General features: G+C 39.8%; 1 protein-coding gene across 1 annotated transcript; it reads right to left on the reverse strand.

Annotated features, from left to right (window-relative positions):
- Positions 1-11,065: 11,065 nt before the first annotated feature.
- Positions 11,066-12,037, reverse strand: LOC145121545 (uncharacterized). The gene has a single exon (XM_079057274.1). It carries the CDS (start codon positions 12,035-12,037, stop codon positions 11,066-11,068), a length of 972 nt encoding a protein of 323 aa, XP_078913400.1.
- Between the last annotated feature and the right edge of the window lie 237 nt (positions 12,038-12,274).

Genomic DNA, 12,274 nt, shown 5'->3' on the forward strand with positions numbered 1-12,274 from the left:
ATATAGTATTATAGTTTTATTATTAAATAAAACTATGTGAAGTTGTTTACTTATTCATACACTAATTATATTATTCAATACCAAAATGTGAGTTATTATAACCATGATTGATGAGCTAAGATGGCCTGAACACGACGTTCTTCAGGCGTCGCAATCGGTACTATATTTGTCACCACAGGCCTGCCGGCCTAGCTGTTACAAGCAGCTTTGGTGCGGGATTGACAGTCCCGTATAGATCTATACACAAGTGTCACGCTCTTCCTCCAGGAGACTCTGGTTATAATTTCAGGACTTGGTTGGTACTCAAATAAGTACTTGAAGTATATCTCACAAATACTATATTGATGATTATGTATAGAATAATGATAAGTTACTTTTAAATGAATAAACTGTAAGTGAACTCCCAATGGTGTTTTTCGATGTTTTACATAAGAGTAAAGGTGCTTTAGGGGTGTACAGTTGATAGTCTAGAGAGAGAAGTAGAAGGTGTTCGGCCAGAAAAGTGTAAATGAGGGGGTAGGGTCTCGTATTTATAGGGGTTTTTGTGGTCGGTGGTGGGGTCCACTCGACATGGGTCGTATACGAGTGTACGGCCGTATACGAGTGTACGGCCGTACACGGGTGTACGGCCGTGAACCCAAGTCCGGCCGAGAGTGTTTGTTTCGATCGACGGAAAACTCGAAATTTCGCGTAGTTTTGGTCCCGACTCATATATGAAGCTCAAAATGACTTTCCAAAACAAAGGAATTCGACGGGACTCAATAAAAAAACCAAATTTTATTAACGGAATTTGGATAACGGAAATGGAAAAAGGTTCGGGTTGTCATATCTTACCCCATGATCCATAAAAAAAATTTGAGGTTGCAGATCCATTTATAAGCACCGAGATCCTTGCTGGCGATAAGCATCCTTGGATCGATGTTCGCCATTTAACCCCAAAGTCCATTTGTTGAAAGATTGAGTCTAGGTATTCCCAGCTAAGACTACCGAAAGCCTTCTCAAAATCCACTCTAAAAGTGAATGATTTCTTTTTATTCTTTTTTATCCAGATGATTACTTCGTTTAGAATAAGAGGCCCATCGATAATGTGTCTGTTTTTAATAAAATTCGTCTGATTTGAGCTAACCACCAGATGCACCACCTTCTTTAGACGCTCTGCTAGAACCTTTTAAGATTGTTTTGTACAAACATCCAATTAGACTGATAGGACGGAAGTCATTGATTGTGATTGGGTCTTGGATTTTGGGAACGAGGGTGATTGGGTCTTGGATTTTGGGAACCAGAGCGGCGGAAACGTTCAAGGGTGGAGGACGTCATGTATAGTATCACAACAATTGAATAATAGTAATCAAAGCAACAACAACCATTGTATTAATAGTATAGTGTTTACATTACATTTGAATCATACACGATTGACTCCAAAAGTAAATAGCAAGTAAAGACTCGAACTACTATGCTCCATCTTCTTGAACCCGGTGCGTGTACCTGTTTACTAATGTCCTGAGAATACAAGTAGGTTTTGAAAGAGTATCAGCATAAAGCGGGTGAGTTCATAAGCGTTTTGTTTTGGAAAACTGTTCTTTGTTCTTTCGAAACGTACGTTATGTTCCTCCAGAAACCCTTATATTTTCTGATGTAGTTAAGTAAAAATGATTCTTACAAGTTCTTCCTGCGAGTACTTAGTGTATACAAATCATATACAATCCAGATCGGACAAACAATCGATTGTGTGGTTCTGCCCCAAGCCCACAACCAAACAAGGAACAGGAAAAGAGGCGGAGGCCACACATTCCACTGGTTTTCGAACCCTCATGTACATAATCCTGAAGTATTCACTAGATACTTACAAAGTTAAATGTATTAATTCTTTGATATCTATTGAAAGTGTTCCTCAAGAAAATCCATTATTTTCTTATTGAATGTATGGTTAACCAATTCTTTTTATAACTACTTACCTCATACTAGCTATGTATAAACCAATATCGAACAGACGATTAATTGTGTGGATTTGCCCTAAGTCCACAACCAAACAAGGAACAGGAAATGAGGCGGAAACCACACATTCCATGGTTTGTCGGATATTCTTCAGACATAGCCTGAATACATAAACTAAGGAATTACAGAATTTTTAATGAATGTTCATTAGTGAAATGAATAACCGATTGTTTGAAGTGTACTAATGTTTACCCTAGAAAATCCTATATATTCCCTAAGTGTAAGTTATTGAATTATCTGTTCCAAACCGAAAAGTATAAGCATTTACCATACTTATGTTGTTAAGCATTGTTCTGTTTGAAAACCAATATGAATACCTTTGTATGAATACCCTTGTATGAAAACCTTTGTATGAAAACCTTTGTATGAATAACGTGGTGTGAATACCGTAGTGCGAATATTGAAATGTGAATACCCTCCTGCGGTCACTTAGTACATACGAGTTATAGAAATCTGGATCGAACAAAAAGTCGATTGGGTGATTCCACCCTAAGCCCACAACCAAACAAGGAACAGGAAATGAGGCGGAGATCACACATTCCACTGCAAGTTGGATGTTAATTTCATATTACCCTTGTATATATACTAAGTTATCACATAGTTACTAACTCTAATGACTGTTTGTTAGGTGTATTATTATGTGAACGGGTCGTTGTTTCACCTGTGGATTCTCATAACCATACTATGCAAGTTCTATGTTCAATGTATACTACTGATAGGAAAATATAGTAAATCAAATTATATTTTTAAACACAATATTACTTGTGCTTTTACTTGTATTCCCCCCCTGAAAACATTAAAAACTCGGAAAATATAGGGGTATGAACTCACCGTTAATTGTGTGAAAGCGTCGAATCAATGAACTGGAATCGAAGACCCTCGAGTTGTTGTACGTGGCACTTAACGGAATCCTAATAACAATTAATTACATATATGTATCTATATTAGCGATTTCATTAAATAAAGTGTTGGAAAACACTTGCTTTCAGTTAAGAAAGGTTACCGGGACTTGAGTGAATCGAGGAAAGCGGGTTTTCAGTCTAATGTATCACTCAGGGAGTGTGTACGGCCGTGAAAGGGAGTGTACGGACGTGAACCATGTACGGCCATAGACTGCCTTGAAGGGGTGTACGGCCTTTGAAGGTGTACGGTCGTGGACGAGTGTGCGGTCAACGAGCTTGAAGGTGTACGGTCGTACACTCAAGAACAAAAGTGCTGGAATCGATGAATACGTGTCCTAGATGCTCCGAAATGAACTCCCAATGGTGTTTTTCGATGTTTTACGGAAGAGTAAAGGTGCTTTAGGGGCGTACGGTTGATAGTCTAGAGAGAGAAGTAGAGGGTGTTCGGCCAGAAAAGTGTAAATGAGGGGGTAGGGTCTCGTATTTATAGGGGTTTTTGTGGTTGGTGGTGGGGTCCACCCGACATGGGCCGTATACGAGTGTACGTCCGTACACGGGTGTACGGCCGTGAACCCAAGTCCGGCCGAGAGTGTTTGTTTCGATCGACGGAAAACTCGAAATTTCACGTAGTTTTGGTCCCGACTCATATATGAAGCTCAAAATGACTTTCCAAAACAAATGAATTCGACGGGACTCAATAAAAAAACAAATTTTATTAATGGAATTTGGATAACGGAAATGGAAAAAGGTTTGGGTTGTCACATCATCCCCCCATTAGAGGGAATGTCGTCCCGAAATTCGGATTCCGAGTGGATGGTTAAGGGTAAGGAAAGGAGACGGTTTCTTTGGTTCCATTCAATGCTTGCGTTCTTTCAATGAATTCAGATCCTCGCTGGTTGCTTCAGCGGATCATCATTGATGGGTGCATTGTTCTGATCCGTGATGGGTGTGTAGGTTTAGTTTGCTCAACTATGTTCATCCAAATGGTAGAATGTCCTTTCTTAGTTCTGAGCAGCCTTTGTCCTGAAGTTCATGGTAGGACTCATACCTGGTCCATCTACCATTGTCTCATGTACACAAGTCGTATATAATTAAGATTGATAAGACGGTCAGATGGGTGACTCTGTCCCAGGTCCACAACCAGACAAGGAACAGGAGATAGGGCGGTAACACACATCCTAAGTCCGTTGAATCTTAATTATATACCACCCTCGCGTGTACATTTAACGTCGATAGGCTAACCGTATTTGTCCCTAGCCTCTGTGCTTGAACTTGACTTGCTGCGCGAGTGGTGTTTCCAAAATGGTCTGTTGAGGGTGTTTAAAGAAGGTTACGGGCGGATACCATACTCCTCGCATGAGTATTTTGGAGGTTTGAAGCGATATGAAATTTCGAGGTTCGCATCTAGTTTGTCGTTATGAGTGACGAGAGTTTTGTTATTCTGTTGGTTTAAGGCAAAGGGTCTCCTCGGTGACACGTGGGTTTGGTATAACGTAGACTCAGTCAGACTAAGCGGGATTACATCGTAGGATCGCGTGTTAAGTTAGTTTGGAAGGAGTGTTTTGTTATGGCATCAGTGTATCTGTGTGTGAACGTTTCTAGTGCTTTCTGTATTGACCTTGTTATTACTATTGCGAATGTTTTGTATTGTATTAAGTATACTAACTGAGAAATTGTTCTAGTGAATAATACTTGATATTATGATTCCTATCTGGTCCTTCTATAATCGCTTGGTGTCTACAAGTCATATATAATTAAGATGATTAAGACGGTCGACTGAGTGACTCTGCCCTAAATCCACAACCAGACAAGGAACAGGAAATAAGGCGGAATCATGCACTCTAAGTCTATTGGTCCTTAATTATATATGGCCCTACTGTTTACACCAAGTCATTTTAGCCTACCGGAAAAGAGTATTTAGTTTCTACATAAACTATGTGCTTAGTTTAAACGAGGAAGAATTTATCATAGTTAGAACTTAGTTGTGAGGCGGTTTCCTTGAAAATGTAGGTTTGGGAAAAGATTCTAGTTGGAAGACGTACCGCTGTTCTCGGGCGTTTCCGGGGTAGACTCTCCTGCAGTGATCATTAGCATTCTTCCTTCTTCACCAGGGTTTCTGGCCAATGGACAATCTCTCCTGAAATGTCCCGTTTCACCACGTTTGTGGCAGGTCTGACTCACTTCCTCAAATGGGACCTGAGAGATTGGTCGTCCCGGTGCCCTACAGAAGCAGATGGTGTGTCCCCTTTTGAGGCAGTTCTTGCAATACAACTTCCGTAACCTTCCGATATGATGGAAATTAAACTTATTGCATTTAGGAAGGGTTCCAGCATAACGACTACCTGAGGTTGATGTGGTTGGTGTCGTAGCAGCATAGGCTGCACCCGTCTGTTGTCTCTCGGAGGGTTCTTGTGTTAATTGTCTCCTCTTTCTGCTCTCGGGCCTTTGATTATCATCGCCTCCTTTGGTTGACCCATGAACGGGGTCCATTATGCCTTGGCGGATCCCATAATCCACCAATGTTCGAGCCAGGCGTTTGGCACTGTCAAACGTAAGAGGTTTCACTGCTAATACGTTTCCTTGGATTGGAGAAGGCAGTCCCTAAATGTACCTCTCTACCTTCATGCTTTCCAGGGTAACCATCCCCGGGCATAGTGCAGCTAAATCGCTGAACCTATCGGTGTACGCTACAATGTCTGAGCCTACCATGGTGAGATTCCACAGCTCATGCTCTAGTTTATGTACTTCTCCCCTCGGGCAGTACTCTTCCGGCATCATCTCTTTTAGATTTTCCCAGCCCATTGTGTTTGCTATAGGAAGAGTCAATGACTTGACATGGCTGTTCCACCATGTAAGGGCTTTGTCAGAGAAGGTGTAGTCAGCAAACTTCACTTTCCTTCCTTCGGGGGAAGCGCATAACTCAAAAATCGATTCTGTCTTCTCGAACCATCGCATTAGGGCGATGACTCCCCCATTTCCATCGAAGGATTTGGGTCCACAAATCATGAAGTCCTTGTATGAGCACTCCCTTGTGTGTCCATGGTTAAAGCTGTTGGTACCACTACCCGATCCACCGGTACCACTTGTATTGATTTGAGTCATGACAGCTGTCACTGCGGCTGTTACTGCCGCCTGAAAGACAACCGGGTCATACTGAGGAGGAGGTGGTGGTGGTGCGTTGTTTTTGTTTTTGTTTGATTTCTTCGGTGGCATAATGCTGCCAAAAGGTTTAAAAGACGAAACGAGGGTAAGTACTTAGACGTTACAAATCGAGTGTATTCTGAATCGAAGTTATCTTAATTCTGAGTGTTTCATGTTCTAACGTTTTAAGCAATTCATAACAAAGGTCTACGCAACATAGACTTATGAATTTGATAGTGACTACCCTCTTAATGAAGTTATGGAATCTGGTTTACTGTTACTTAGTCGATATAATAAAGGCAATAAGCCTGACACATAGTGTGAGCAGTGTAATCACTAACTCACTAGATCATATTAGTTAGTTAATTATTTGTATGACGTATATGGTGCTCTACCACCTTGCGCGCCTCGGGAGGAGTTTCTGTTCTCGTTATGATGGTCCTGAATTCAGCTGGGAGGGTTTGTTGTCTCTGGGCTTTCTTATGGTTCTCCTATTCACTGTAGATCATGCTTCGGGTTTTACCACAGATCTCCATCACTTCCTGATGGAAGATTTGCATCCTCGTATGATTCCTTCTCGGAATCCACTTTACGAACCCTCTCTTATTCCTCATTGACTTCTCTGTTGGCGGTTGAAGTGGCTATCTATATCTAGGTTGTTCGCGTGAGAATGGGGATGCCTAAAGAATCTTATGAGATTAAGTAGAACATTTCTTCTGATAGTTATTGATGATCCAAATTGGGTCCTCCTATAGTCAAGCAATGCATGCAAGTTGTATATAACCAAGATCAAATAGACCTTCGAATAGATGATCCTACTCCAAAACCACAACCAAACAAGGAACAGGTAGTAGAGCGTAGATCACCAATTCTAAGTCTATAAGATCCAAATTATATATAACCCTGGAAGCATGCACTTCGTAACTATAGACCTGCCAGTAAAGGTCTTTTAGTTCTCATTCAACTTTGTTACAGTGCCTAAAATACTCCTATAGTATTTTATCTTTATGTTTTGTTCTAAGGATAGTTTTGTATATGGAGTTAGGTAAGTTTTAGGCTCGTTGCAACACCACTATCACTCCTAAACACATGTTGGTCGTATCTCAAATAAATATAGTTGATCAAGTTATATTTATTCCATATATGATTACATAATTGCTTAGGTTTGACTGTAGTGTCCAACATCTAAATACTTTTGTTTGTTATGTTCTTATTTGTTCTCATTGTGATACTTGTTCTTAGTATGTATGCTTATTAGTATACTTCTCGTAAAATACTTATATTTTAAAAGTATACTTTTAGTCAGAGCACTCCGGCCCCATTGTATTTATAGTTGTATATCTTTTACTGGTTGATATACTAAGTTCACTATAAACAATGCTCTGATACCAATCTGTCACACCCCCAAACCGGAATGGCGGAAACGTTCGGGGGCGGAGGACGTCATGTATAGTATCACAACAATTGAATAATAGTAATCAAAGCAACAACAACCATTGTATTAATAGTATAGTGTTTACATTACATTTGAATCATACACGATTGACTCCAAAAGTAAATAGCAAGTAAAGACTCGAACTATTATGCTCCATCTTCTTGAACCCGGTGCGTGTACCTGTTTACTAATGTCCTGAGAATACAAGTAGGTTTTGAAAGAGTATCAGCATAAAGCGGGTGAGTTCATAAGCGTTTTGTTTTGGAAAACTGTTCTTTGTTCTTTCGAAACGTACGTTATGTTCCTCCAGAAACCCTTATATTTTCTGATGCAGTTAAGTAAAAATGATTCTTACAAGTTCTTCCTGCGAGTACTTAGTGTATACAAATCATATACAATCCAGATCGAACAAACAATCGATTGTGTGGTTCTGCCCCAAGCCCACAACCAAACAAGGAACAGGAAAAGAGGCGGAGGCCACACATTCCACTGGTTTTCGAACCCTCATGTACATAATCCTGAAGTATTCACTAGATACTTACAAAGTTAAATGTATTAATTCTTTGATATCTATTGAAAGTGTTCCTCAAGAAAATCCATTATTTTCTTATTGAATGTATGGTTAACCAATTCTTTTTATAACTACTTAGCTCATACTAGCTATGTATAAACCAATATCGAACAGACGATTGATTGTGTGGATCTGCCCTAAGTCCACAACCAAACAAGGAACAAGAAATGAGGCGGAAACCACACATTCCATGGTTTTTCGGATATTCTTCACACATATCCTGGATGCATAAACTAAGGAATTACAGAATTTTTAATGAATGTTCATTAGTGAAATGAATAACCGATTGTTTGAAGTGTACTAATGTTTACCCTGGAAAATCCTATATATTCCCTAAGTGTAAGTTATTAAATTCTCTGTTCCAAACCGAAAAGTATAAGCATTTACCATACTTATGTTGTTAAGCATTGTTCTGTTTGAAAACCAATATGAATACCTTTATATGAATACCCTTGTATGAAAACCTTTGTATGAATAACGTGGTGTGAATACCGTAGTGTGAATACCGAAGTGTGAATACCCTCCTGCGATCACTTAGTACATACGGGTTATAGAAATCTGGATCGAACAGACAGTCGATTGGGTGATTCCGCCATAAGCCCACAACCAAACAAGGAACAGGAAATGAGGCGGAGATCACACATCCCACTGCAAGTTGGATGTTAATTTCATATTAGCCAAGTGTATATACTAAGTTACCATATAGTTACTAACCCTAATGACTGTTTGTTAGGTGTATTATTATGTGAACGAGTCGTTGTTTCACCTATGGATTCTCATAACCATACTATGGACGATCAACAATACGACGTACATCGATAAAAATGACGTTTGTCACCCTCGGTTGACTGTAGCTAATAGTCAGGGTGCGGGATTGTCACTCCCATATAGATCTATACACAAACTCACGCTCTCACTCTCAGGAGACTCTGGTTACAAGGCGTCTCACACTGTTGGCTCTCTCAATGAATTCACGAATAATACTCTGAAAAACCTTTTTGTTATGAATCCTTATAAAATAATATCTTTTATTTCATAATTTATAAGTTTGTTTCCTCTGATCTGAAAACTGTGTTTGTAATGTTTGTATTATAACATGTTTTGTAAAACTGATTTCAAGTCTAGTAGTGACAATGTTTACCATGTATGCAAGTTCTATGTTCAATGTATACTACTGATAGGAAAATATAATAAATCAAATTATATTTTTAAACACAAGATTACTTGTGCTTTTACTTGTATTCCCCCCTGAAAACATTAAAAACTCGGAAAATATAGGGGTATGAACTCACCGTTAATTGTGTGAAAGCGTCGAATCAATGAACTGGAATCGAAGACCCTCGAGTTGTTGTACGTGGCACTTAACGGAATCCTAATAACAATTAAATACATATATGTATCTAAATTAGCGATTTCATTAAATAAAGTGTTGGAAAACACTTGCTTTCGGTTAAGAAAGGTTACCGGGACTTGAGTGAATCGAGGAAAGCAGGTTTTTAGTCTAATGTATCACTCAGGGAGTATGTACGGCCGTGAAAGGGAGTGTACGGCCGTGAACCGTGTAGGGCCGTACATTCAAGAACAAAAGTGCTGGAATCGATGAATACGTGTCCTAAATGCTCCGAAATGAACTCCCAATGGTGTTTTTCGATGTTTTACATAAGAGTAAAGGTGCTTTAAGGGTGTACAGTTGATAGTCTAGAGAGAGAAGTAGAAGGTGTTCGGCCAGAAAAGTGTAAATGAGGGGGTAGGGTCTCGTATTTATAGGGGTTTTTGTGGTCGGTGGTGGGGTCCACTCGACATGGGTCGTATACGAGTGTACGGCCGTATACGAGTGTACGGCCGTACACGGGTGTACGGCCGTGAACCCAAGTCCGGCCGAGAGTGTTTGTTTCGATCGACGGAAAACTCGAAATTTCGCGTAGTTTTGGTCCCGACTCATATATGAAGCTCAAAATGACTTTCCAAAACAAAGGAATTCGACGGGACTCAATAAAAAAACCAAATTTTATTAACGGAATTTGGATAACGGAAATGGAAAAAGGTTCGGGTTGTCATATCTTACCCCATGATCCATAAAAAAAATTTGAGGTTGCAGATCCATTTATAAGCACCGAGATCCTTGCTGGCGATAAGCATCCTTGGATCGATGTTCGCCATTTAACCCCAAAGTCCATTTGTTGAAAGATTGAGTCTAGGTATTCCCAGCTAAGACTACCGAAAGCCTTCTCAAAATCCACTCTAAAAGTGAATGATTTCTTTTTATTCTTTTTTATCCAGATGATTACTTCGTTTAGAATAAGAGGCCCATCGATAATGTGTCTGTTTTTAATAAAATTCGTCTGATTTGAGCTAACCACCAGATGCACCACCTTCTTTAGACGCTCTGCTAGAACCTTTTAAGATTGTTTTGTACAAACATCCAATTAGACTGATAGGACGGAAGTCATTGATTGTGATTGGGTCTTGGATTTTGGGAACGAGGGTGATAAAAGATGAGTTGCAGCCCTTTTCAATATGCCTGGTAGCTTCAAAATGTTTAAACGCAAAATAAAAATCACTTCCAGTCACCTCCCAATGTTGTTTTAGAAGGGCAAAGGAGAATCCATCGGGTCCTGGCACCCTATCTGAGCCACATTCCCAGATGGCTGATTTGATTTCTTCGAGTGTGAAGGGTTCTTCTAAATACATAGCCACGTGGGAGGGGAGTTTCTTAAAATTTGGGCTGATGAACTTAGGTCGTGATTTAATTGGTTCGGCGAATCTTCCAGAAAAATGCTTAATTACCACTTCTTTGATTGCAGCGGGATCATTTATCCAGAAACCATTCTCTGTAATTCCGTTAATCTTCTGCGTTCTTTGATGCTTGCTAATCAGCCCATGAAAGAAAGCACTATTCTCGTCACCATCTAGAGCCCATTTGGTTCTAGAGTTTTGTTTTAAGTCTTCAATGTTCCTGGTTACAATTTCCATGTTTTTTTTATAAGCATTCTGTCGGCTTCTCTTTAATTCTTCGTCAACCTAACCATTCTCAGCCAAGAGGTCTATGTCGTTGATCTTATTTGTAAGCTCCACCATTTCTTTTCGAGTTTTTTCTATAATTTCCTTCCTCCATGATTTGATATGCTCCTTTAAGTTTCTTAGCTTACATGATACAAGAGGTAAGGGGGATATGTGCAAGCGATAGCTGGGGTGATTGCTAATGGACCACCCATTTCTTAATACCATCTCAAACTCCAGGTCTTTCAGCCAATAATTAAAGAGCCAGAATGGGTATGGACCAAAGTCGAGTTGATTGGAAGATAAAATTATAGCACAATGATCTGAATGCACTCGAGGCATGGCAGTGACATTTAAATGAGGCCAGGTATCGATAACATTAGGAGAGACAAGATATCTGTCAAGTTTACTGTGTTTATCACCAGCGGAGCTCATATACGTAAGTCTACGACCCGCCATTTTAATTTCTAGTAAACCAATAGAGTGTATGAATTTGTTGAAATGGTATGCACTATTCTGACAAAAGACAGAGTCGAGTCTTTCTTCAAGAAGGCGGCCATCATTGAAGTCTCCGAAGACGAACCGACAATAGTCAAGATCAAAATTTATAAGGTTGAAAAGATTATTGCAAAGAGTCCTTTTTTTCAATGGGTATTGTGGAGCATATACATTGACAAAGCAACATTTTTTCCTTAACCTGAGCCACATACCTCTGATAGCAAGAAAACCTTCACCTTTTATTGAGTCAGTGGCATTAAAAAAGGAGGGGTCCCATAAGGAAGCAATTCCACCTGATAGCCCTATAGGATCGATGACTTCACATTGAAAAGTGGATGATCCCCACATTTGTCTATCTAAACTATCTTTTACCTCCATGGATTTAGTTTCCTCTAACCCAACAAAGAAGGAACAACTTTGAATACGATAGTCTCTAAGCCAGCTCCTGTTAACTTCACACCCAATTCCTCGAATATTATTGGAGAAGATATTCATTGGTCAACAATAATCACTCCACGGCTTCAATCATCTGCTTGACTTTGTCAGATTGGTCAACAGGTTGGGTCTCAGAGATTACTGGCTGCAAATTCTGGGGAGTATTAGATGTTTGGGAGGCGCCGATGGGGAGATTGGTGGGAGTTTTTAAGATGGGGGAAGGATCAATTTGTGAGCGTTGTTGCACCGGTGGGGATATCCTGTTACCTTCGAAGGATTGCTCTAAGATAAGATTTG

Source organism: Lactuca virosa, chromosome 6 (genome assembly GCF_052849685.1).
Source record: "Lactuca virosa cultivar CGN04683 chromosome 6, Lactuca_virosa_CGN04683_v6, whole genome shotgun sequence".
Taxonomy (NCBI): domain Eukaryota; kingdom Viridiplantae; phylum Streptophyta; class Magnoliopsida; order Asterales; family Asteraceae; genus Lactuca; species Lactuca virosa.

Bases quoted from the DNA above. Each gene is read 5' to 3' on its own strand.
- LOC145121545 (XM_079057274.1), bottom strand. From the start codon at position 12,037: ATGAATATCTTCTCCAATAATATTCGAGGAATTGGGTGTGAAGTTAAC.